Source organism: Chrysochloris asiatica, unplaced genomic scaffold (genome assembly GCF_000296735.1).
Source record: "Chrysochloris asiatica unplaced genomic scaffold, ChrAsi1.0 scaffold00161, whole genome shotgun sequence".
Lineage (NCBI taxonomy): Eukaryota > Metazoa > Chordata > Mammalia > Afrosoricida > Chrysochloridae > Chrysochloris > Chrysochloris asiatica.
In genome coordinates this window covers 4,010,445-4,037,422 of record NW_006408679.1, presented here as the reverse complement: position 1 = coordinate 4,037,422, position 26,978 = coordinate 4,010,445, and the positions used below count along the sequence as shown (strand labels likewise).

General features: G+C 36.9%; 1 protein-coding gene and 1 pseudogene across 1 annotated transcript in view; both read right to left on the bottom strand.

The window, feature by feature from the left end:
* The window catches only part of LOC102825417 (protein enabled homolog), a 198,639-nt gene that overhangs the window by 49,918 nt on the left and 121,743 nt on the right, over nucleotides 1–26,978 (bottom strand). Inside the window, exon 5 of the mRNA XM_006871160.1 lies at nucleotides 4,926–5,010. Within this exon, the coding sequence (XP_006871222.1) occupies nucleotides 4,926–5,010 (85 nt within the window). The remainder of the gene's footprint in view (nucleotides 1–4,925; nucleotides 5,011–26,978) is intronic.
* Nucleotides 17,761–26,700, bottom strand: LOC102819675 (annotated as a pseudogene).

Genomic DNA, 26,978 nt, shown 5'->3' with positions numbered 1-26,978 from the left:
AAAAAAAAAAGAAAGGAAAAGATTCACTGAGCACTGAACTAGATACCTAGAGCAGGGAAGACTTATCTAGGCACATCTTTATGAATACTCAAGACTATTCTGGTCTTTAAAGGAGTCTAGAAAAGAATGAAGATAGATTTAATGACAGTTATAGAAAAGACTGCAAATGTATAACCTCTGAAAATAAAAGGTAGTATGATAGAATGATAAGGACAGGGGAGGGGGCTGCAAAACTAACTCCTCTACAACAGGAAAGAGATATAGTCTGAAGTTCACATAACAAGACATGGGTTTAAGTTATAAAAGGAGAAACCAACAGCACAACTACCAACACTAACAACAATCAATAAACAGTATAGGAAGGGAAGAATTTTTCATTTTTCCTGATGAAGAGTTAATAGCTATTCTGCGTCTGATTCAAGCTATGGTATTTTCAATAACCTCATTATGTATGCAAAACCTGGACAGTGAATAAGGAAGACCGTAGAAGAACTGATGCCTTTGAGTTATGGTGTTGAAGGAGAATATTGAAAGTGCCATGGGCTGCCAAAAGAAGAAACAGATCTGTGATGAAAGAAGTGCAGCCAGAGTGTTCCTTGGAGGCCAAGATGGCCAAACTTCATCTCTCATACTTCGGACATGTCAGGAGAAGGTTATCATGTTTGGTAAGGTGGAGGGTCAGAGAAAAAGAGGCCCCAAGCGAGATGGAACGGCCAAATGGCAGCATCAATGGGCTCAAGTGTGGCAACGACTGTGAGGTTGTACTGTTGTACGTAGGGTTGCTATGAGTCAGTACCAACTCGATGGTACCTAACAACAACAACTTAGTTATATAGGAGTCCTGGTGTGGCACTGTAGGGATAAATATTGGACTGCTAACTGCAAGGTTGGCAGTTCAAACCCACCAGTCACTACTCGGAAACCCTACAATTTTGCTATGAGTTAAAACTAACTCAACAGCACATAACAACAACATTAACATAGTTACATAGCCCTGGTGGTGCCGTGGTAGTGGTGCTCAGTTACTAAGAGAAACGTTGATGGTTTGAGAACCTTCCCAGTCACTCCACAAGAGAAAAGACCAGACAGTCTACTTCTGTACCACCGACAGACAGCCTTATAAATTCTATGGGGAAGTTCTACTCTGTCCTATAGGGTCCCTCTGAGCTAGAGTAGTATGCCAATTAAATGGCACAAAACAACATAATATGATTAACAATAATATGATTAATTAGGAAACAGGAACTTTTTATTTAGCATTATGAAGGAAGTCACCAAAAATTATTAATAGCAGAAATGGTTAAAGTCGGTTAATTCTAGGAATAAGAATGATGGGGAAAGGTACAATCGTTTAGGAGATCTCCCACACCCATTTTACGCCCTTCTGTATGGTGAAGACTTTCTTTGCCATATACAAAAGAATTTAAAAAATTAATCTGGCAGTAATAAAGTAGAAGGAACTGAAAGGATCTATGCTAAACACAGGAAAATCAACTAGGAAATTCTAGTAATGATATATACTTAAGAGAGTAAGTATTCGAAAGAAAACTATTAGCAATGAGAATGTAGAAGAGTAAATCCACTAGGTTTTAAGAGCAAAAAATAACAGGGTACAGTTGGATATCTGGAATTAAGACAAGCAGACTTTCTAAGATGAAATGTTGGGAGAAATATTACATGAAGAAGGAACACACATGAAAAAAAAGAGATCCAACAGCTTAAATTGAAGTGTCAGAGGATATTCAAGTGAACAAGCTCTATAACCAGAATTCTCACCAAGGATTCATTATCAAAATTTAGGGTTTTATAACCCTCTAAAATGGCATGCTAATTTTTATATGCAAGTGCATATATGGAATCGAAGAGTAGAAAGGTTAGGGGTAGGCAGTAGTCCACTGTTTTCATCCAGTTCTCAGAAGCGTTCATGATACTGCTCTATTTAGCTGGAAATATGGTTTTGGATCAAAAGTGGATGATCAGAGCTGGAGTTATAGATTTGGAAACCATCAGCATAAAAGTTAAAAGAAAATCACAACATGCACACAAATCATCAACTTTCACTGTGCACAAAACAAAAGAAAACAAAACAAACAAAAAAGTCAGCCAAGTGCAGAGTTTTGTGAAAGGGTATAAAAAAGGAAGTGCAGTAAAAAATAGAAAAGGATTAGCAATAAGATTACACTCTAGAGAGAGCTAACGGAAGCTAGAGAAATAGAAGATGAGAATTAAGAGAAGCAATATAAACTAGAAATAAGTCAATGGTGAAAGCAGCATGTTTGGTAAATTTATAGTAATGAAAATCGTTATTTCATGAGATTTCAAAGGAATGGAGATATTAGTAATGAAAGAGAAAGAAACTGATTAATGTCTTGTGGAAGGTGTATTTAAAAGAAAAATGAGTCTTGTGCAGGAGTATAGACAGAAAATTTTTTTTTTTAATTAAAAAAAAAAAATTCCTCTTTGGGTTTCTCTCTTCAAAATGTTTGAGTTAAAACTGTAACTAAACAAATTAGTATAAACATCATCCCCAAATAAAAACGAGCTCTAGTATATTCCCATTATTCGCTTTACTTATGGCACCTGGAATGGTGAACTAACAACTACAGAATCAGCCTTGGTCCATCTAAGCTGGAAATGTGTGTACCACGACACTCATTTTTTCATTGCTCCTCACATGCGCATGTCAGTGACTGGGTAGCAAGCGCTTCAGTATTGATTTGTGTGGTGCTGTTGGCTAATGCGTCAGACTGCAGTTGTTTAAACTGCAACGTCAGTGGTTCAAGCTCACCAGCTGCTCCTCGGAAACCCTATACAGGGTCACTATGGGTCGGAATCAACTCAACAGCACTTAACACAGCAAATAAATTGTTGTGTGTTGTCCTGGTGTGGTGCTACAGGATAAGCACTGGACCACAAGGTCAGTTTAAATCGTAAGGTCACAGTTTAAACTCACCAGTCGCTCCTCAGAAACCTTATACAAGATCACTATGGGCAGGAACTAACTTAACAGCACTTAACAACAACAAATTGTTGAAGTAAAAACTGCAAATACTAACAATCCATGAACAAAGAGTATTCAAAAACTCTAGATGGATCTGCTTACATACAAACATTTCAAATTCAGATGAGCTGTGAACCTTAATAAGGCCGCAGCAAGTTTAGACAATTTCTGTGCCTGTCCTTTATTTTCCTGGCCCTCAACAATGATCACAGTGATGAACTATGTGTTATCCACTCTATTAGCAGAAATGATCTGTTATGTTCCGGTTTCTTGCCGGTTCCTCCTATTATCTACAAATGTATTACTTTCAATAATACTGTGATGCATCTTTTAAAAATTACTCTTCCGCTTTATGGAGTATGTATGTATGCTGTGTATAGTATCATTACAACTTTTAACTCTTGAAACAATCTTAGTATGTTTAAGTTCTCAATATGAAACCAAAATAACTGTCTCCTTTAAACTTATTCCTATCTATAGAAAATCTTATTTGCATCTGTTAGGATACCACTCAAAAGAGCTGGATGGAATATTACCGTATTTGGTGGCTATTTTGAGTGATTTGATTGAATATATATATAGACTCTGCAGTAAAAACAAAATTCGTTTTGAGAGAAGATCCCAGGAGACCCGTTCCAAGAGCTAAATAGTTATTTTCCAGAGCAGCTGACACTGAGCCATAAGAGAGATCCCTCTGACCCACTGCCAGGGAAACTTGACACATATATGAAGACAATGCAGACAAAAAGAAAGCAAAAAATATTTTCAAATATGAAATCCAAATCAAAGCTCATATGAAGAAATACTTAGAATTACTGGCTTATGGTAGATTACATGCTTCTCACCTAGAAAGGCCCAATGGTCCAGCTAATAGTCGTTATCAACAACCCAGAATAAATAAAATAAGAGATTAAAAACATCAGGCCATCTCTAAAATGCTACAATTTTGTTAAAAGCGGAATACCTAGTTTGACTTGCTCATTTTTATTACAAAGTCTCTTTGCTAATTCAGAAAAACCACCAAAAAAACCTAGTAGCTGTCAAATCAATTCCAACTCACTGAGACCCCATGTGTGTCAGATTAGAACTGTCTCCAAAGGATTTTCAATAGTGAATTTTTCAGAAGTAGACTTCCAGGTCATTCTTTGGAGGCAACTTTGGGTAGACTCAAACCTTCACCCTTCTGGTTAGCAGCTGAACATATTAAACCATAAATGAAGCTATATTATAATTTCATGTGTATTTCTAAACTGCATTGAAATAATGGAATTATGTTTTAGAGGAAAACACTATCAATCTCATTCAATCAGCAATTTAAATGTATTCTGAATGATCTTATATTTCACTATTAATCCCAAAGGTGCTATCTCAAGACTGATGTCTTACAGGACCAGCCAAGACTTTTTGAACCTTCCAGTTAAATTAAGTCTCTTTATATCAAATCTGTAGATTTATAATTACTAACCGAGGCCAAAAGGTTGGTGGTTCAAACCCAATCAGAGGCTCCCCAGAATATAGGCCAGAAAATCTGCGGTTGAACGCTCACAGCTCTGAAATCCCTATGGAGGTACAGTTCTGTTCACCACATAGGGTTTGTAACTAGTTGGAACAGACTCAAAAGTAACCAACAATATCAATACAAAAATAAAACTTGCAGTCTAATGACATTCTTGTTTGCTGTTAAGTACATCAAATATAGTTTAAATTTATCACAAATGCAAGTTTTACAAAAGAGCAGATAATAAATTTTAACATCTTCTGTGTAGCTTAATAAGTATCTTGCTCATTTATTAATGGTTATTCTAAATGTTCAGCAAAATAAGAATTTCAAATTCTTATTGAAATTGCTGACAAGATATAAGTGATTTTCAATATTAAGATGTTCATAGTTCAGTCTTGTGCAGTACAAACAATGTAAATTTACCTTCTTTGAATTTCCAACTCTTCTTGTGATGGGCCATTTTGTACTTGGGCAGGTAGTTGTGAATTTTGTCTAGGCAATGTTGGCCCTATGAAGGGAGGAAAACATTACAGGTGAACATTAGCTTTACAATTAGCTGGACAGAGAAGATAAAACCATGAGAATAACATAAAACCATCACATATTTACAAATGCATCTTCTTTTCATCTAGCAAAATAAAATATAAGCTTTAAGCTTTACAAAACACACAGCAAATGAAAAGACTGCAACATAATACTGTCATCATTTCCAGAAGGCTTACTTGAAACAAATGGAAAAACATCAACAATAAAGGAAAAATAAACATTTACATATGAAGAGCTTGAGTAAAACAAGTGTTCAACGAACATCTGAATAGGCACCTAAGCTTGCCATTATCTAAGACAATGAGACATTCTTGTTGGGGTAATTATTCATGAAGTGGAGAGGGAAAACTTAAATGAAAAATCAGAATTCAAAAACTCACCTAAATAGAACACTGGAAATGAAAAACAGGAGAGAGAAAGCATGAGAACCTTATTACTAGACTGAAGTATGCTAATGCATTTATCAAACTTGCCCAATTTAAGATGCAATTTTTGTTTAATGGGCCGGCATTTCCAGGACTGGTGAAAACAACATTTGCTAAACTTTTATATGATAATTAACCCACTGAAATGTTAATGAAACAGGGGTAATCTTAACTTTTCATTTGAAGTAGAGAAAAACATCTACATGCACATCAACATGGCTCTGTGATGAGAAACTAATGCCCAGTCATTGCCAGGTAATCATACAATGGTGACCCATTTACAGCATCTCAGAATGCTACTAGATTATACACTAGTTATAAATGTGTGTCATAAAATGAGATCAATAAATACTGACCTAATAAACAATTTCTAAGGTCTAAAAAAACCAGTCCTGAAAGCTAATCCAATCAACCAGAAAGTAAAGAAATAGTAGTAGCGGTCCACTCTTGGAGAAGAATGTGAGTAATATATACTACACATTCTTCTGAATTCTAAAGTGCCAACAAATGCCCATAACAAACATTTGGGAAGTTTTTTTTTTTATAGAACAATAGTATAAAAAAATAGATGTAGGAAATAAATTATGTGCACTAAAGTGAATTCTTGTAATTCTATAGAAGATAAAACACAATTTATTTAATAGTGGGGATGTCTTGACAAATGTAAGGATAAGATTCATTAGATGGTAATTCAGTACTGATACATACCAATTGTAGAAAAATCAGAAATAACTTGATCTGAACTTACCTAATAAGTTTTTTTCTCACCCTTTTACAAATGTTTTGAGATTAATCATTTAATTTGTCCTCTAAAGACAAATTAGATGACAATTACAGTAATATATTTCATTAGATTTCCAAAATAACAGTCTGTTATTTTGAGTAAGCAAACAAAAGAAACATAAAAATATATCAATCCATGCAACTAGTAATTTTTAAAAAAGGAATCTATTAATAAATACACGTTCAAATGTTTGAATAAATGAAAATATATAACTATTGTTAAGTAAACAGACTGGAATTCTTTCCTTGGGAAATCAACATAATGATGTAAAAACAGGCTGTCATTTGAAGTAATACACTAATGTCTAATTTCTTAAAGGGGAAAGATGGCTCTTTTAACAGGAAGAGGGGGCCATAACTAAATTTGAGAAAATGTAAAATATTTAAGGGGAAGTATTTTATATATTCAAAGCTATATTTTTAAAAACAAATTTAAAGCAAATATTTAGCATGGGTAACTCATTAAGACTACTTTGGCCTGTTTTAAAAATAATTTTAATTTGCATATTTAAACTAAAACCTGTTGTTTAAATATGTAAGCAGATGAATGACAGTAAGTCAGATGCTATTTGGCATCTAAAAGAAAAATGCATCTTATTATTTTAATTAAAAATATAATCATATTACCTAAGACTACCTACTAAATCTATCAATATTAAGTTTTAATGTAAAAAAAATGTCAACTCAACCCTACTGCTTTTATTAAACAGGTTTTTAAAAAATGAATAAAAGTTTGATATAATGCTTGTGTAATTCGTTTTGTTTAGCAGTTTACAGAAACCCCTTTGGATTTTTTAAAATTAAAAGCTTAATCAGAACACTTGTTTATATGGGAAGTTTAAAAAATGTGAGTAATATTTTGTGGTAATAGCATTATAAAAAATAATGCCTACATTTTATTCATACAGCAGAGAAGGAAACTTAAAAGAAAATCCTTTTCAAATCAGAGAAATTTTTACTCAAGGATTATTTTCTACCTGGTCATTGTAATGGGCAATTTGTCCTTCCATAAACATTTTTTAAATGGAGGGAAAGAAACATTTTCCCCCCTTGGGAATTCTCATATGTATTTTAATCTTGTTATTTGTTCCTCATTCTTCATCAATATTGCCAAATTACAATAAGAAGCACATTGAAACTATGTACTTTTCAAAAAATAACATGTTGTTAAGTACCATGGAGTCGGTTCTGACTCACAGTGACCCTGCATGGGGTTTCTGAGGTTGCAAATCTTTATGGGAACAGAAATCTTCATCTTTCTCCTGCAGAACAGCTGGCAGCTTCGAACTGCCGACCTTGAGGTTAGCAGCCCGATTCATAACCACTACGCTACCAGAGCCCCTTACAAAATAATAAAGACTCACTTTAAGTGTTAAATAAAAGTTCCAAGTAATCTGTGAATTTCAGGTATACAGTTATATATTTTCCCTGCGGTTAAACATTTTAATAGGTTATAAAATTGGTAAATAATGCCAAAGGTACCACACATAACATAAAGCACGGCAGTCAGTTGCCACTGTGCATGCTGGAGCATAACTATTAATTCACATAAGTCACAGTGTCCTAAATGGGTATCTGTGTCTTCACGGAATACTAAAGAAAAGGTACTCTACTAACCATTTTAGTGGGTAAATGACAATATTTTTTAAGAACATCATGTGGTGATTAATAGCCCTTTTTTAGAATCAGAGAAAAAAACGACAAGAAATAACCAAAGTTTAGAAATAAATGAACCTGTTTTTTCCTACTACATTTTCATCAAGGAAAGTTGCTGTTTGGGGCTTAATTTTCTCCCTTGTTCTATTACCCTGGTGCCAAAGACAATGACTGATCTTAACATGTCCTGGTTAAAAGAGAAAGATATGCATGCTCTTCCCCCATAGCAAAGCATCAGAATTACCTCACTGTTTCTAATATAGTGTGGCAATGTGACTGATATAATATCCTATAAATGATGGAAAGATCTCTAAAACCAAGTGTGGCATTTCATTCTTGCCTTCAATTCTGAGACTTCAGCTAAAGCATATTTTATTTATGCCAAATTTTAATTTTCACAAATAAGTCTAGTTTCACACTTAGCCACACAGATAATTTTAAAACACATGACTAAATGACAAACAGGGGTGTAAAAATATACACAATGCAATCAAGCTTAAACTTAGCAAACTGGTAATTATATTGTTTACACACAGTTAAATACGTTAAGGTAATAATATTACTAAATAAAGATGAAATCAATTGAGTCAATATTTAACACATTATTTTACATCTGAAAATTTCACCTTTATTAATGTTAAATCAATGTCTGCTCTAAACTGGGTACCTATCATTCTACATGTAAACCTCAAAATATTAAGTAGCAGGTATGTAACATCAAGGTAGTTTTCAAAATGAGATAAAGCAATATAAACAGAAACAATCACTCATGATAGCTGTGACCTAGAAAACCCCCCAGGAGGAGGCAGAAAATTCAGAAAAAAAGTTACTGATCCAACACTCTATAAAGTTGAATTGTGGAAAGGAGAGGAAAAGAGGGATTTAAATGGAGGGAAAGTATAACCTTAAACTGGTTTCAAAAGGCATTAAAATTTTTAATTTATGGGGAAAATTACAACACAAGTGTTTTTGCCTACACCAGTAAACTGAGTATGTACATATATTTAAAAAATGTTATTCTCTTTATAGGTGAAAAAACAATACCAGCAATATTGAGAACAAAAATTCTGAGTCACATGGACAAAATAAATGCACATAGCAATATTTGGAACTGTTGGTGTAAAATTTAACCAATATATGAGTTTATAACTTTATCTAGTAAAATAATGTGACTTGCCAAGGTACACGAGTCCAAAACCAAAAGCCTCAAAATGTTAAAAGCTGATTTTTTAAACTTAGGTTTTCAAAATAGAAACTTTAAGGAACAAATAGGAATACAAATGCAAGAATAATGACAGGGAGTTGTTATCTCTAATTTGGAGTGGCTAACTGACAGATTTAGTTTGTCCTCTCTTGGGTGTGAAGAGAGGGAGGGTGAAAGAAAAGACTCTAGTTTAAATTCAATGGTCTCTAAGCAGTGGATAAAGCAGACTGCTGACCAGAAATCAGTGTACTAAAACAAGATTTTGCTTACTTCTGCTTCCCAACATGCACACCTAAAATTCATTCAAGTTAAATAAAAGCTTCCTTCAAATAAAAATCACAGCTACTTTTTCCAAATCACAGCAAAATGGATATAAATTGTTTTCTTTAAATTCTAAATTATAACTGTGCCTGCAAACAAAATACTTGAAAATAAAAACAAATAAAAACTCTTCCTCCTCCCATCTATGTTTGGATAGGTGGTCAAGAATTAATCATAAGACCCTAATTCTATCTTAATCCCTACTAACAAGCCAACTCAAAAGCTGACCAAATCACCTACATGAACCACAACAAATATCACAACATAAAAACTGTAGCTTGCTCTATATCCCAAATACCAAAAATCAGACTATGGCCAAAGTAAACAAAAGTTATGGAAATGTGCAAGTAGTATGTACCACAGCTTGAAAAAGTAATGTAAACATAATGTTGCTTACCACAGAAAATACATCGCAAATTAGTGCTGTCCTGGGTAGCAGTAACCTTGCTCTGGGCTGCAACAGACACCTTGGTGTTAGAAGTTTCAAAGGACAACGGGGGCCATCTGAAGAACTTCACACAAACTAAAAGGTGCTTTGATATGTTCAAAATGTATTTACACATACGTCCTAGCTAGATCCTCATCCTGGAAAGTTCTGTAATTTAATATAAAACATTTCTCCTTTAGCATAAGCTTTTAAAGAAATGTTGTATGCAATATTATTTGTGGAAAAACCCTATAATAAACCACAAATCAAATAATGCACAAGGGCACAGCTTAAATTTTTCCTGAGTTAGACAATCAAAGATTGTGATCCACAGTTAACGATTACATTTTTTAAAAAAATAAGTGGAGATAACGTGTAGGAAACCAAGATCTATGGCCATTAGAGTTTATTTCATTGCTCATTTAAGAGAGTTTAAGTATGAAAAATATTGGGGAAATGTTTAACATTAATTTGAGAATAACTAATTTCTACTAATTGAAAAAAAGACCAAAGTCACTTATAAACAGATCCTACAACAATGAGGTTTTTTTTAGGTTCATTAAAGCAAAATGAGAATATTCCCATTTGCTTTGCACTTTGAAAAATTAAAGCTATTCAATTTTTCCAAGTCATATTTATTGTTTCTTTTTCTCTTAATATAGGTGTGTATATATACACACAAAATAGTTATTAATATTTAGGTGATCTACATTGATATTTAGCTTATGTTTTAATGAAGTATAATTCTCTTTAAGAGAAAAAAACTCAAAGAAGGTGATACATTTATGAAAAGTAGAAAGGTTCATCAAAAGTCAAAGTGACAGTCATAATTGAGATAGGAAAAAACAAAAGTAAAGTATTTTTCTGTAAGTATTGAATTAGTGACATCCAAAACATCACATCAATAATTTTCTGTAAAATCCCAAGAAAATTCTTTTCAGCACTGGAAAGATTTTCTTTTTTCCACAGACATTAGCCAAGAAACAGTTAACCAGTTAAAAAGATACGAGGTTAAGAAGCACCACTTTAAGGTAAACAAGACAGTATTCTGAGCCCCCTGCCTCATTGTATTCTTTAAGTAATACAACTTATGCTAACTAAAAATTTCCGTAAAATCAAATCCAAACCAATTTATATTTAAAGGATGCACACCTGGAACCTGCAGTAAGTCTTAAATAATAATTTTTGACAGAATTAGATTTACAGCACCCCATCCAATTTAAGTCTTAATTTTAAAAATTACATAAGCAGATATTTTCAAACACAAGCAAAATAATTAAGATTGATAAACATCACCTTTGCTAAGTACTTCCAACTGCCAATTATTATTAAAGTTGCATGCACAAAAATATTTACAGTAATGACTTAAGATGTAGAAAGACCACAGGCATCCATATAAAACTTCTAAGCTATTAGGAGAGAAACAACCTACAATAATAATACGTTAAATTTAAACTGCTTTTAAAAATCTGTTTATACTAATACTTGTAAATAACTACCTCTATCAATTTTTTTACTTAGGCAGAAAAAAAAACAAGCCTAATCTTCAGGCTTTACCCTAAGATTCTTTTAATCCATATTTAAAGGGAAATATAAAAACTTACAAGAGAAACTTGAGAAATTGTCTCGTCTCTGACAGCAAAGACACTGCCACATTGCATTACCAAGCATTTTGGCAGAAAGTCATCAACTTCCTCCTGACAATCGTCAGAATGCGGGTAAACCATTAGAACTGCATAAGATAAAACATTTGCAACCAAAACCTCCCAATCTTTCTCACAAGCTATAAAGAACATTAAACTATTATATGGCATTCTTGCACATGGAATCTCTAAGCAGCATCTTTCTAATGACTTCATACTATCAGGTAAAATATTGATCTAAATTCAGATAAGGTAGCTTGAATTCTACTGCAGTTTGCATTTCCCGAAGATACTAAATTATTCATTCCATCATATGCATAAGGCTAGCAGAACTTCCATCTTAATACTGATGCAATTAACCCTTTTTTCACTCAGTTGGGACAGAAGGACCGAACATGGGAAAGAACATTCAGCAGTATGATAATGTCACCATCATTAGTTTTAGGATTAGCATTGATGTTCCATGTATCTCACATTTTACCCATTTGTAAGTCTCTAAGTTACAAATCCAAACAAACACATTCTCATGGAGTCATTTCTATTCATAGGAACCCTATAGGACAGAATAGGGTTTCTGACCCACAGGAGTAGAATGCCTCATCTTTATTTTGTGGCGAGGCTAATGGGTTCAAACCACAGACCTTTAAGTTAGTAGCTAAGTGCTTAACCATTGCGCCCACCTGGCCTCCTTGCTTGTTAAGTTGTTGCTTCTGTTGTTAAGTGCCATCAAGATGATTCCAACTCATAGAAACCCTATATAGGGTTTCTGAGGAGCAGCTGGTAGGTCTGAACCACTAGCCTCATGGCTAGCAGACCAGTGTTTATCCTACAGTGACATACGAGGGCTCCAAGCTTGCAGCTGACATGTACCAAAAATATAAAATTTAGAATCTGTATTACAACACATCTAAAGAAAAACTGCCATCTCCATCAGCTACTCTGACCCTAAGACAATCTTGTTGTTGTTGTTAAGTGTCATCGAGTCAGTTCTGACCCACAGCGACCCTGTACAGGGTGTAAATCTTTACGGGAGTAGAAAGCCTCATCTTTCTCCCGCGGAGCAGCTGGTAGTTTCGAACCGCTGACCTTAAGGTTCGCAGCCTGATTTGTAACCACTACGCTACCAGAGCTCCTTTAAGACAATCTAGTCATGCCTATTTATTTCCCATGCAATTGGAAAAAAACAGCAATTCTCCAGGATTTCATTTGGAATTTTGTAAAATCAGGAAAATGTAGAAACCTTCACTGGGGCATTGGTAGTGAAAGTGACAGGCTGTACTGGATAGTTACTATAATAGACCCTTAGTTTTCAACATTAGAGGTTTCTACTATCAGCAGTTAATCCCATTGCCATCTGTAATGGAAATACTACTCCACATTTTTCTGAGGACTAAATTTGCTCTTGGTACCCTCAAAGACTGAGCACTGCCGTAATAGAAAATAATTCTTCCACACAGTTTTCAGGTGTTTTGTTTTTAAACTTCTCCCTGATAAACCCCATGGTTATCTTATATCCTTCAAGAAAGTCAAGACTACCTCTTTGAAATACGCCAAACAAGTTGCCACAACCTTTTTGAGATGATTTCTCTGTCTTGAATTTAACTGGCCTGGCAAATCTCCTTGGAAGCCACTGTTCTGAGTAGAACTGTGGCACTACGGGTTAATGCACTGGACTGTAAAGTCAGTATGAACCACAAGCTCAGCAGTTCAAGCTCACCAGCCACTCCTCAGAAACCTTATAGGGAGTCACTCTAAGTCAGAATCCAATCAATGGCACTTAACAACAACAAAAGAGATTAAGGAGTCCTGGTGTGATGCTGCAGGTTAATGCTTTGAACTGCAAAAGGTGGTTTGAATAGCAAGGTCAGTGGTTCAAGCTCGACAGCCACAGCATCTCCTTGGAAACCCTATAGAGGGTCGCTATGGATTGAAACCAACTCAACGGGACTTAACAACAATAAAGAGACTAGGGTAGTGTGGCACTCTATGATAAGCATTGGACTGCTAACCACAAGGACAGCGATTCAAACTTATCAGCCGCTCCTCAAGAAACTCTAAATAGGGTCTCTATGAATCGGAACAGATTTGACAGCACTTAACAACAACAACAACAACAACAACAACAAAGAGACTAAGACAAGTGTCTACTACCATCCACTGATTGTAGACACATTTAAACACGTTTTCTTTGGAATAAACTCATGTATATACACATTGGAATCCAAGTAGCACTACTTTTTGGCTTACCCTCATACAGACATGTTGTTGTTAAGTACTGTTAAATCAATTTGGACTCATAGCGATCCTGTACAATTTTTTAGGGAGCAGAAAGTCTTAGGTTTTCTCCCATAGAACAGCTGGTAGACTCAAACTACAGACCTTGTGGTTCGCAGTCCAGTGCTTATCCTAGGAGCCATCATGTGTCATATACGTGTGTGTGCATATATAATTTTAACATGATAATATCTTTTTATAATCTCAGGAAATAGGGCAGGCAGCTATTACCACACATAAAAACATAATCATATAGTACTTAAAATTGTTTTTAACTCAATCTTAGGCAAGGCTATACAGAGGTGTTTCAAAAGGTTCGTGAAAAAATGGAATCAAAAGATAATGGAATTTTTTCCATGAACTTTTTAAAGCCCTTATACGATTGGTCTCATCACTCTGCTTTATTTCTGATACTCTGTAAGAACCTTTCCTCCCAACTTAATACCTCAAATGCATTTTATTCCTTTGTCCTAAGCAAATACTGAAAGTGACTGCTAACACTTGATTTCAGCTATTGAGTCATTTCCAAATCCTGTTAAGGCAACATTCTAATTTCTCTATATACTATCCCTACTGCACTCTTCTTGGTATCTCTCTTGAACACGAATGGGATGCAGATATCCCAAAAGACAGACATACATTAGGGCAGTGAAGAAAATGGTAGCATTTCTACTAATGTTTTTCTCAATCTTTATATTTGTTTATATTTCATATTGTATTATTGTTGTTAAGGTGCCATCAAGTCAGTACCAACTCATAGTGACCCTATGCAGAATGAAACACTGCCCGGTCCTGGGCCAACTTCACAATTGTTGCTATGCTTGAGCCCACTGATGCTGCCACTTTGCCAATACATCTCGCTGAGGCTTCCTCTTTTTCTCTGACCCTCCACCTTACCAAACATATTATATCCTTCCTTCTCCAGTGACTGGTCCCTCCTGATAATATGTCCAAAGTATGACAGACGAAGTCTGGCCATCCTGGCTTCCAAGGAGCACTCTAGCTGCACTTCTTTCAACACAGATCTATTGGTTCTTTTGGAAGCCCATGGTACTTTCAATATTCTCTTACAACATCATAACTCAAATGCATCAATTGTTCTACGATCTTCCTTATTCACTGCCCAGCTTTGGCATGCATATGAGGTTATTGAAAATACCATGGCTTGGGTCAGGTGTACCTTAGTCCTCAAGCTGACATCTTTGCTCTTTATGACACTTTAAAAAGGTCTTGTGTATACAATATGTCAATGCCAAAGTACATATATATAAATTATACATTAACATGTATTAGTGGATAAGCTAAACCATTAGGATACCACCAGCCTAGACTCTTACAATAGCACCACCCCCTTCTATGTATCAGAAATAGAAAAATGTGGATGAAGTAGAAAACTAATCCGAACAGAAAAAATCTCTGGTTGGCTAGAAACGTAATTACCCTTTTAATAAACAAAAGCAATGATGCCCACTCCAACATGGTGGCAGATCTCACTGCTTTAAATGTTTGTCAGTCTCCAGTCTTGAAAATAATCCAATCTTTTACATCAGGCTCATGAAAGGGTTCATTCACCATGCCTCTTCCAAGTCTCCCAGTCTAGGGTTTTGACCAATTATTCGTCCCATTCCAGTTAACATTCTGTTCCAACAAAGTTTTGTTGCTGTTTTTTTACATGTTTTGTTGTGAATTATGTGATAGTTTACATGGGAGAACATTAGCTTTACATCCATCCTATCGTATATCATCGTTTCATTGCCATGGTTACAATCCCCTCCATGCATCATCAACCAACCAAAGGGTATACCCTGCAAGTCTGCACCCTGGTCATAGGCACACAGCCCCTCTCCCTCTCTGGGGTCTAAAGTTCCCAGCCGCTCCATCTCTCCACGTCATCGTCTCTACCTCCATCTCTAGTGTCAATGTTTCTCTGGGTAGGGTCCCACTCTCCGTTCTTCTCCCTTTATGGTTCCAGGGACCTTTGCTCCTAGACTGCAAAGTCAATCACACCCCTCCTTTTGCTACAAAACGTCTACCTTTACACTTCCAACCCTCACAACCAGTCCTGATAACAATTATTCACTATTGTATCACAAGGGACCTATCTGCATCTCCTTTCATCAGCCACACCAAGACAGACTGGATACTACTCAGTGGAGAGTCTACCTTCCTCAATGCCTCTGGATCTAGGTTCCCTCTTGAAAGCTTGTAAGCCAGTCACTTCTTGCTTTGTAGCCCCCCATTTTGGGTAGCCAATGTCCAAGTGGCCCATCTCTGTCTAATCTGTATATGGAGGGAGTAGGAATGATCCTCGCTGTAAAGATTTGTTCCTACTTTTGAGCTACTGCATCCATAGGTGTAGGTCAAGTTCCTCAAATTGTATCAGATTACTCTTTTTTTCCTCTTCTTCTCAATGTTGTCCATAGTTTGTCATGATCCACACAAATGAAAGCATTTGTGTGGTCAATAAAGCACAGGTAAACATCTTTCTGATATTCTCTGCTTTCAGCCAAGATCCACTGAACATCAGCAATGATATCCCTCATTCCACGGCCTCTTCTGAATCCGGCTTGAACTTCTGGAAGTTCTCTGTCAATGTATGCTTGCAGCCATTTCTGTATGACCTTTAGTAAAATTTTACTCACATGGGATATCAAAGTGATTGTCCGACGATTTCCGCATTCCGTTGGGTCACCTCTCTTTGGAATGAGCCTGGTAAATGCTAGTCCTTCTTTTTCCCCACACTCCACTGTTGACCAGAGGTGTGACCACTTCCCACCCACATCTACCCACAGCACAGCCCCTGCTCTCTGGGAGTCTGACGCCACATGGTTGGGAGCCATGCCAGAGTGAGGCAGAAGCCAGCTGCGACATTTTGGTGTGCTGCTTTGGTGCCTGGACTCAGGTGGGTTTGGCACAGGACCTACAGAACAAACAAGGCCACCAGGACAGCATTTAACCAATCACCTTGCCCTCAGCTTCCATGTTGTCCAAACAGACACTTAGCTCCATACCACGTGCTTCCATGAACTACTTTCAGAATGGGTACTCTGAACACAGATACCATGGAGGTCTATAGGAACTCCATCTAGGCCAGGAACTCCACTATCACATCCCTTCCATACCCACACCTCATGAGATCCTTGGCTTGCAGGAGTCTCCCTGAATTTTCTCTTCTCTCACAACTGTACTGTGTTTTTTTTCCCCATTTTTTTTGTTTGTTTATTCTTTCTCCTACTCAGTCTTCCATTCCCTTGAATTTTATCCTTTCTATTTCCATTTTCATTTTTCCTTCCTTTCTTCTGTCTCCCACTTTCTTGTTATTTTTTTCCCTTTTGATCTTTCTTTACTATGCTCTACTCTCTCCATTCTCTTTCTGCTTTCATTTACCCTCTCCCTGGTTTTTCTAAGGGTTATTTTTATATTTTCTCTTCTATAGCTCCATTTTCCTGTCCCTTTTTTTTTTTTTCTGGTTCCTGCGTGTTTTCTTTCTTTCTTTCTTTCTTTCTGTCATTGTCAGCATCTTTATTCAATCAACAAATGTTTACTGAGCACTTACTGTGTGTGTGCTGAGCACCATACTGGGGGCCATGGGGGATATTTAGAAGCAAGCAGATGTCCTTGCCTCAAGGAGCTTACAATCTAGTTTGAGAGGCTCAGGGGACAGAAGAGGTCACATCTGGCTAAAATGGAAGGGCATCTCAGAGGTCTAAGTCTTTCCAGAAAGGGGGATTTTCACAGGCAACGAAGATGGGAACGGAAGCAGTGATAGCAAACTGAACAAAGTGGAATGGCTGAGGCGGCTGCACCTAGGCTGGGAGAGGTATCTTTCTGGTGCAGTAGGGAGCCTCAGTTGAAAAGAAGGGCTGGCACATTCTTAGAATGTAGAGCTCAAGGGACCAGGTTATTGAACTTGCCTAAAATAGTATCATGGACCAGATACAGGGGCTTTACCATGTGGGAGGCTCCAGTGCGCAGACCCCTACTTTCCCACTGAGGCCCAGGGTTAGAGGTCCAGCTTATCAATGAGTGAACAATCCACAAAGTCTTGGGGATAGCTGTTGGCCTGGAATGGGCTCAGGGGGACTTTGGTGATATGGGTATTGTCACAGACGAGGCATGAGAAGGATACTTTCCGAAGAGCATCCCTCTGTTCCTTGGTGAAGATCCCAGGGTTCTCCCACCAGAACCTGTCTCCATCTCGGATCTGTTGGAACTGCTTCTCCAAGAGTCAGGCAGGAGAGGCCCTACCCAACCTCCCTCTACCATGGGCTCTGCGATGGCCCCCATCCAGAAGTCGATGTTATCAGGAGTTTCATAGAGATCCAGTAATTTCTTAGCCAGCATATCTCATTCTTCAACACAGTGTCCAGTTCCTCCATTGTCTTGGGCTGGGAGAGGTCACAGAAGCCTCTCCAGGAGCTGCACGAAGGCAGGCCATGGTTGCACCCCGTTGTATGTTGATGGCGGCCAGGTCATGGCCATGAATTTTTTGAGGTGCCCGGAATAGCTTGTTGCGTAGTTCTCCCGTCATCGTTTTATTCTGATCCATCAATTTGGACTTCTTGGCCAACAGACCCGGCACCAGAGGGTCAATTCCACCATCCCTGACCATCCTCCAGGTATTGAAGAAGAGGGTATGCAGGGGCAGCTCCAGCTCCAGATCCCAAGGCTGATGGTTCTCATCAAGGCGGGACATAGTGGAGGGATTCTCTAACTGGCCAAAGCGGGAGGCAAAGGTGAAGACATTAGAAATTCAGGGATCCACAGATTCGCTGTAGCCTTGGTAAGGAGAAATCTGCTTCTGCATTTCCTCTCCTAGCACAATGGGCAGGTAGTCCCTAAAGGTGATAATCTGCAGGAAGGCTCCCAGGATTTTCCGGGCTTCCTGGTAGAATATGTCTCCATCCCAATGAGGGTTGACTCTCTCTAGTTCTCTGGCCAGGTGGCTGTTCTCTCAGAGGAGGAAGAGGGTGTGGGAAGTCTTTCTTTCTTTCTTTTTTTTTTTAATCCTTTATTACCTTTTCTTGTCATTGCTGGTTGCTTGCTTGTTAATTCTATTTTGTTTCTTGGTGTGTGTAGCAGGTGGGGTAAGAAGATATTCTCTTTTACACTCAATAGGAGAGAGAAATCGTGTCCACACAGCCCAGCCACAATTGTACCCTCTGAAGCTCCACTCACTGGGCAAGAGCTAACACCAGCTCCTATACCACCTGATCAATGATAGACAATATCCAACACCAGCAAAACCCACCCCAAACTGAGGTGTACATACAGGGAATGCAGAATGGTGCACATGCTTCCATTCTCTAACTACATCCACAAGAGACAGTTGATGAGGGTCTAAGAACATATCAACATAAAATCAACAATTAAGAACATATATGAAAAAAATTACAATGTCCTAGAGACAACAATGTAGCTCACCCAAAGAAACAAGGGAGAATGGTACAAACCAAAGACCAAGATGCAGATCAAAAAACTGTTTCTGAGGAAGAAAAGGTAATGGAATTAACTAAAAAAAAATTTCAAAAGATTCAGGAAAACACTACAGGAACAAACAAGACAAAATTAATGTGAAATTTAAAACTATAAAACCTGCCATTAGAAATCCAGATGATTTTAATACAACGATTTCAGATTGGGACAATACATTGAAAGGGCAAAGTACATTCGAAGTAATAGAAGATGGAATAATGAGCTTGAAGATAAATCTTTCACTACTATTATGCTAGAAGAACAACTAGAAAAAAGAATGAAAGAAATCTGAAGAAAACCTAAGAGCTATGTGGGACACCAGGAGCTAATTTACGGTTGTTTGGAATTGCAGCACAGAAAGACAATATAAAAGCACAAAGAAAACGGTCAGAGTTCTTGGACGATAACTTCCCTAACATCATGAAAGACAAGAAACAAGCATCAAGAAGATGAGCAAACCCCAAACAGGATAGATCTCAAAGGAAAATCACAAGACAAATCATAATAAAATTTTACAAAATAAAAAACAAGGAAAGAATTCTGAGAGCAGCTTGGAAAAATGAAAAGTTACCTACAATGGAGAATCAATAATACTAAACTTGGATTTCTCAATAATACTAAACAGAAACCATGCAGATGAGAAAGTAATGGGATGACATATACAAAACCCTGAAAGAAAAAAACTGTCAACCAAGAATCACATACCCAACAAAGTTGTCAGTGAAATTAGGACATTTCTAGATAAACAGAAATTAAAAGTAATTTGTAATAACAACACCAACATTACAAAATATACTAAAGGATGCTGTTTGGACTGAGAATCAACAATTACAGACAATAATCTGAGATTATCATACATGACACCACCACTCAGAACTTAATGTACATATGTTGCTGTGCCATCGAGTTGGTTCTGACTCATAGCAATATTGTACAGGGTTTCTGAGGAACAACTGGTGGGTTTGAATTGCCGACCTTGTGGTTTGAATTCCAGTGTTAATCCTACAGTGCCACACCAGGAGTCCAGATATAGAAGTATTGAAAGTTAAACAAACCTATAAGACTAAATACATAGGGAACCAGAGATATCAATCTATAATAAAGTCAGCTGCTGTGGGTTGATGCACTGGACTACAAAGTCAGTTTGAACCGCAAGGTCATCGGTTCCAGCTCACCAGCTGCTCCTTGGAAACAGGATCACTATGAGTCGGAAATGACTCAACAGCTCTTAACAACAACAAAGCAAAAGGAGGGGATAGTGTAGATACATAACTTTCAAATGGCAAGGACGTCAAGTAGAATTCAAGGTAAAACAGATGTTTTAAACAGGAGAATAAAATTAATAAACTACAGAGTAACCTCAAGGAAAATGGGTACACATTCAAATCAAAATAAAAAAAAAAAAGGAGTATCAGAAAGACTCAGTAGACATTAACACAACATTAATATAACAAAAATGAAGAAAATGAAAACAAACAAAAACCCCCACAAACACAGTGAGCTCAGCGCAGAAAATTATGTGGAACAAAGAAACAAGCAGCATTACAAAACACACAGCAAAATGACAGCAATCAATTCATACCTTTCAATAATTACAATGAATATAAATGGATTAAATGTACCAGTCAAGAAGCAGAGAGTAGCAGCAGAATGTATAAGAAAACAGCATCCTTCAGTATGCTGTTAATAAGAGACACATCTCATACACAAAGACAGAAAACAGCCTAAAAATTGTTGTTGTTAAAGTGCTGTTGAGTCAGTTCTGGCCCATAGTGACCTTGTGTAGGGTTTCCAAGGTACAGCTTGTGAACTTGAACCACTGACCTTGCAGTTCAAACTGACTTTTCAGTCCAACACATTAGCCCACAGAGCTACACCAGCTAATGACAATCAAAAATGAGCAGGAGTGACTATTTTAATCTCTGATAAAATAGACTTTAGGGAAAAAAAACCAGCATAAGAGATAAAGCAGGATATTATATCACCATCAAAAGGTCAAATGAACATGAGGACATAATCATAGTTTTTATGACCCCATTGCTAAGAGTCTCTAAATACACAAATCATACAGTAATAGAACTGAAGAAAAAAACAGACAACTCTACAATAATAATACAATATTCTGATATACCAATTTTAACAAAGGACCGGACTAGAAAGAAATTAAACAAAGACACAGAAGAACTAAACAACCCAATCAACGAATTTGACCCCTTACACTCAACCCAACAGTAAACATGGAACATTCTCCAGAACAGACCATAAGTTAGGCCACAAAGCAAACCTCAATAATTTTTAAAAACACTAAATACTACAAAGCATATTTTAGATCACAATGCTATAAAATCAGAAATCAATAATAGGAAGATCAAGTGAAAACAATCAAACACATGGGAATCAAACAATACCCTGCACTTAAATGAGAACAAAAACACAATTTACCAGAATCTTTGAGATACAGCAAAAGCAGTGTTCAAGAGGGCAATTTATAGCAATAAATGCATACATCCAAAAAGAATAAAAATCAACACCTTAACCAAACATATCCAACATTCAGAAAAAATACAGCAAAGTAAGCCTGTTGCTACCACAAGAAAAGTAATAAATGTTAGAACAGAAATCAATGAAAATTATCATGTGTGTCCCCAGCAGTGGAGGTCCAAGTGTGAACATACTTCCCACAATGGAGGCTCTGAGACAAGCAGCACATAATGGACACTGGGTACTCAGGGCATGATCTCCAGTGTGGCTTGGTTCTCTGCGGGCATTGTGCTATGGGTAGCCACTGTGTTGGGGGTGGTGAGGGGGAGCGTGAATGAACCTGGAGGTGAGGAGCGATACGAGAAATATCCTTAGCCACCAAGTTTGTGAGGGGAGTGCTTTACTCGTGGTCATCTGGGTGTCCTTGAGCCTTTAACTTTTCAGTTAGCATCCAAGTCTGTTAACCATCTGATATCAAAAATAATACTTAGAAAGCAGATGTTCTATTTTCGTGGCTTTCTGCAATTTCTTAGATGATTCACACTAGAAAATAAACGACTTTTATTTTTTGGAAATTTTTAGGGTACTTAGTTATGATGGTGCCATTCAAGTAGGAAGAAATAAATACATTTTTGTTAAACAACTTCCTTTGCTGTCTTGACCTTCATGAAACACTAAGGAATACTTTTTCTTCTTCGAATTAGAATCATTGCTCTCCATTATTAGAATCACTGCTCCCCACTGATTTGAATTTTCCTCAAGTCTTGAAAATCAAACATCCCCAATTTGAAGATACTGATTGGATGAGTGACATTAGCTCTTGGGAAATAGGTCCCTCTTCTCTGCAGATAATATTGAAATCAACCTTTGTTGATACCAGGTAGTTTCCTGCATACCTGTGATAGTGTGTACAGACAATCAACCCTGAAATAGCTTCCCATTACTCTTAGAACATGCTCCTTAACATGACTCATCTTGCCTTAGTGACTTGGCTCCTACTGAACAAGTACTCTCTAGTATTCAGGCCCATGCCTTCTGTTTCCATTTGTTCTGATGCTTATGGCTAAAGGCCATTCTCGGGTCTCAGTTTAAATACTATCTGTAGTTCCACCCCCAAATCACTCCCTGCTTTTAACTTGAGGTGAATGCCTGCCTACTGAGTGAACATGTGGTCTATGGCCTAACAGAACTTAAGAGCCTGGAGAAAAATAGTTAATGTCTGCACACATTACATGCTGTGGGACAGTTAACCCCAAGGTCGGCTTCAAACCCACCTGCTGCTCTAGTGTGGCACTGTAGGATAAGCACTGGACTGGTAACTGCAAGGTGGGCAGCTGAAATCTATGAATCTGAACTGATTTGACAGTACTTAGCTATAACAACAACAGCTGCTCCTCAGGAGAAAGAGGAGAGGTTGTTTGCTCCCATAAAGATTTGTAGTCCTGGAAATCCTATACAGGGTCACTATGAGTTGGAATCTACTCAATGGCAGTGGGTTTGGTTTTGGGTTTTTAAAGGATGACTTGGGAGTCTCCTAGGTGGTACAAATGACTAACATACTGGGCTGCAAAAAAAGTTTGAAGAGAACTAAAGTCACCAGCTAGACTTGTGTCAAATACATTATAAAATGTCCAACTGCCAGAGGAGCAGAGAAACTAAAACCAGTACGACAGATAAAATATGGTAATAAATAACAAAAATCTCAGGCTAAAATAGCTCCCTATAAGATTATGAAGCACAGATTTATCACATAAATATTATCTGACTTTTTTAGTCATTTAACCATTTATAATTTTGAGCAAGAAAAGATATCTTAAGTCCTAGAACATAAGACAAAAGTTATGTTCAAATTAATGCAACTTTCCCAAAGTTGTCAGGGATTAGGAACTTAAGTAAATTTCAAATCCATTTACACAGTGTAAACAGCACAATATAACTGTGAAAGTTACAAGAGAATTCAGAAGAACCTGAATTTAAGGGCAGAGATACAGACAAGAAGTATTTTGGATAATGATTACAATTATTATTAGGTAATTTTTCTATTTTCAGCATGAAAAGAGGCCACCAAACCTTTCACACATAATTAAAATTAACCCTTTCAGTGATAAAACAATGGTGGAATTAGGAATAATCTTTGCCCACTTCCGTGATTAGCAAATTCCCACTTTTAAATGCCAGCCCTCCATGAAGTCTTCATGGGGAGGAGAGAAAATGAAAAATACAAAGAAAAGAATAAAGTTTCTCTATACATTCAATGTTGAGCATGTCCACCTACATACAAGGGATACACAAAATGGAATAATCAAACCCCACCCAAAAGCCAACCTTTTAGTTTCTTTATTGGGATGAAGACAGTAAGAGACAAAACAGAAATTCTGTTTTCCATCAGTAGTTTCTATGATAGGTTAAGCAATGGTTCTAAAACATGTTGGTGCTGGGGCATCCAAACGTTCTTTAAAAAGACCCTGAAGAGCTTTTGTTTATGTGACTGTACCTATTATTTACTATATTAAATAATTTAAAATATTCAGTTTTAGTTCTATTAATTCATTTAAAAAAGAAGAATTAAAACCTATTACATGTTAACATAAATAACAATTTTTATGGAAAATAATTTTCAAAGTAAATTAGATTTTTATAAATCTCTTTAATATTTGGCTTAATAGGAGAGGCATTTTTATTTATTTTACTTCTTTCTGCATTCAATATGTTGTAGTATCTTTTCCTGGTCGAAGTATATGGTGGAAAGAGCATCTTGCAAACCCCTAAAACCACACTTTGAAAGTCTTTGAGTTAGGTTGTAATGCAAAAGATTCCTGATTCTTTATCATATTCTATAGTACTTATTTTCTCATGGAACTCTTGTTAAAAAAAACTAAACAAAGTTTGGAAACGGAGGCTGGAGGAATACGGATCTGGCCAATAGTAGCTTCTATTCTTCTCAACAGAGAGAAACCCTGTCATTATTTTAACCTTCTTAGACTCAATAGTTAGATTAAGTCTGTCCAAAGAAACTGTATTTATTACTCCTCTTTGTTCTTTGACAAGTAAAACAAAGACATATAATTGGCAGTGTTTGATTTAAGTTATTTGAGTATTTAGCTTTTCTTATCAGTATTTAGCACAATCACAAGATCCAAAAATTCTGAAAATGTCAACAATAGGTAAAATTGATTGGTTTTAGATAAGGAATGATGGTAGTCAATGGTTAAGAACTCAGCTTCTAACTGAAAGGTGGGAAGTTGGAATACCCAAGCCACTGCATGGGAGAAAGATGTGACAGTCTGTTTCCATAAAGATTTACAGTCTTAGAAACCCAATGGGGCAGTTCAATTCTGTCCTATAGGGTTGCTACAAGTTGGAATTACCTCTACTGCAATGGGTAGTTTTAGACAGATATCAATTCATTATGTTTTTTATAATGATCTCAAGTCCTATAAGGTGTATGTCACTATTACCATATATGAACTTAAAAATAGAAATCTATCAACTTTTGTGAGATTGATACATTTCTATTTTACTCTGACCCGGCATGCTAGGATCCAAGAAAATACAGTATAATTCTAAACCACATCCGCAATTCTGACCTTGAGGAACAGATAAATCATTTGGAGAAAAGACACAGCATATTAATCTGTGACATCATACCACACCTTGTTGTGTGGACTCAGGGTAATAAATTCACACTAAATTTCTGCTCACTTGAAGACAAAGAAAGAAGTGAAATTTTGTCTGCTGACAAAGACTTTGACTCTAGTTACAAGGGACCTGGCTAAAGGAAAGGTCTGAAGTATAAAGACTTGCACTCTAACACTAACAAGCCATTGTCAATTCTGATTTCCTGGTTGTGAACGAATGCTGTGAGGTCTTACTTGTATGCCTTGCCAAGAACACATTCAGTAAACTAAACAACTTTACGCATGACAAACCTGAGCAACCATCAATTTCTAAGATAAAACCCAAACGACAGTGTGTCTACAAAAGCTGGTAAATTCAGGCCACAATGAAAGAGCTTAATATTTGATATGCATAACCCTATCACTGAACTGCATGGAGTCCTGGTGTGGTGCTGTGGGTTAATCCGCTGGACTGCAGTCAGTCTGAACTGCAAGGTCAGCAGTTCAAGCTCACCAGCTGCTCCTCAGAAACCCTATACAGAGTAGCTCTGGGTTGGAATATACTCCATGGCACTTAACAGCAACAACAACATCATTGAACTGCATGATACACACATTGTTTATTCAATGTTCCAAAATACTAAAAATTATCTCAGACATACGTTAATAGTTTTGCAAGTACCAAGTTTGAAAATCACTGCTCTAATTCTGAACAGAATTATCTCTCAAGGAATAGGAAATTCATACATAATAAGTATTGTTAATGTTAGGAAGTAATTGGGTTTAACAGTAATTTCACTTCAATTAGTAAAGACAACTAACTTGGGTGAAGAAGGCAAAAAATAAAGTAGTAAATTAGAAGAAAAGAAAATGTAGGCCTTGGAGCTCTGCGTCAGTTTAAACCAAATGGTGGATTTTGATAATTCCACCAAGAGTGGAATTCACATTGCCATAAAATAAAAATTAACTTTTTAAAAATACATTAGCCAGAAAAAGATGGTGGATCGGGTGGAAGTGTAGTGACGAGCTCTGCCGAGAACAACATAGAATACAGTACCAAGAAGGCTCAGGGAATGGTCCCAGTACTCTGAACCATATATAAAGGATTATCTGAAAGGTTGGAAGACTTACAGCTGGGGAGTTTGTGGCAGAAGCAAGAAATCAACTGCTTCCTGGTTCAGGACGCTCAGCTGCTCCAGGAGCCGCCATTTTGTGAGGGGCCAAGCGGGGAAAGGATCAGAGCAGCCACGGACCCTGACAGAGTCGCAGAGATAGAGGTTTGGACATTCTTTTTTAAATTGTTTTTGGTATCTTTTTGTTGGCCCTTGCTGCGTGCGTACCTCCATTCTGCGTGACTATAGGGGTGCCTGAGCTGGCGGATACTCCAGCCCCACCCTCGGAGGGTTCTACTAGGCAGGTGCATAGATCTCGAAATTTAAAGAGACAGTAGCCACTTAAAACCAAGCGGCCGACAGATACGCAGCCCAAGAGCAGGCCTTGAACTTTTCTTGTTTGCTTTTTGTTCCTGTGTTTTTTCAACACAGGAAAGAGAAGGAGAGGGTTGTAAGGAGGGAAAGAGACCTCATATTAGGCTACAAATTTCTTCTTTAATTTTTAAAAAATA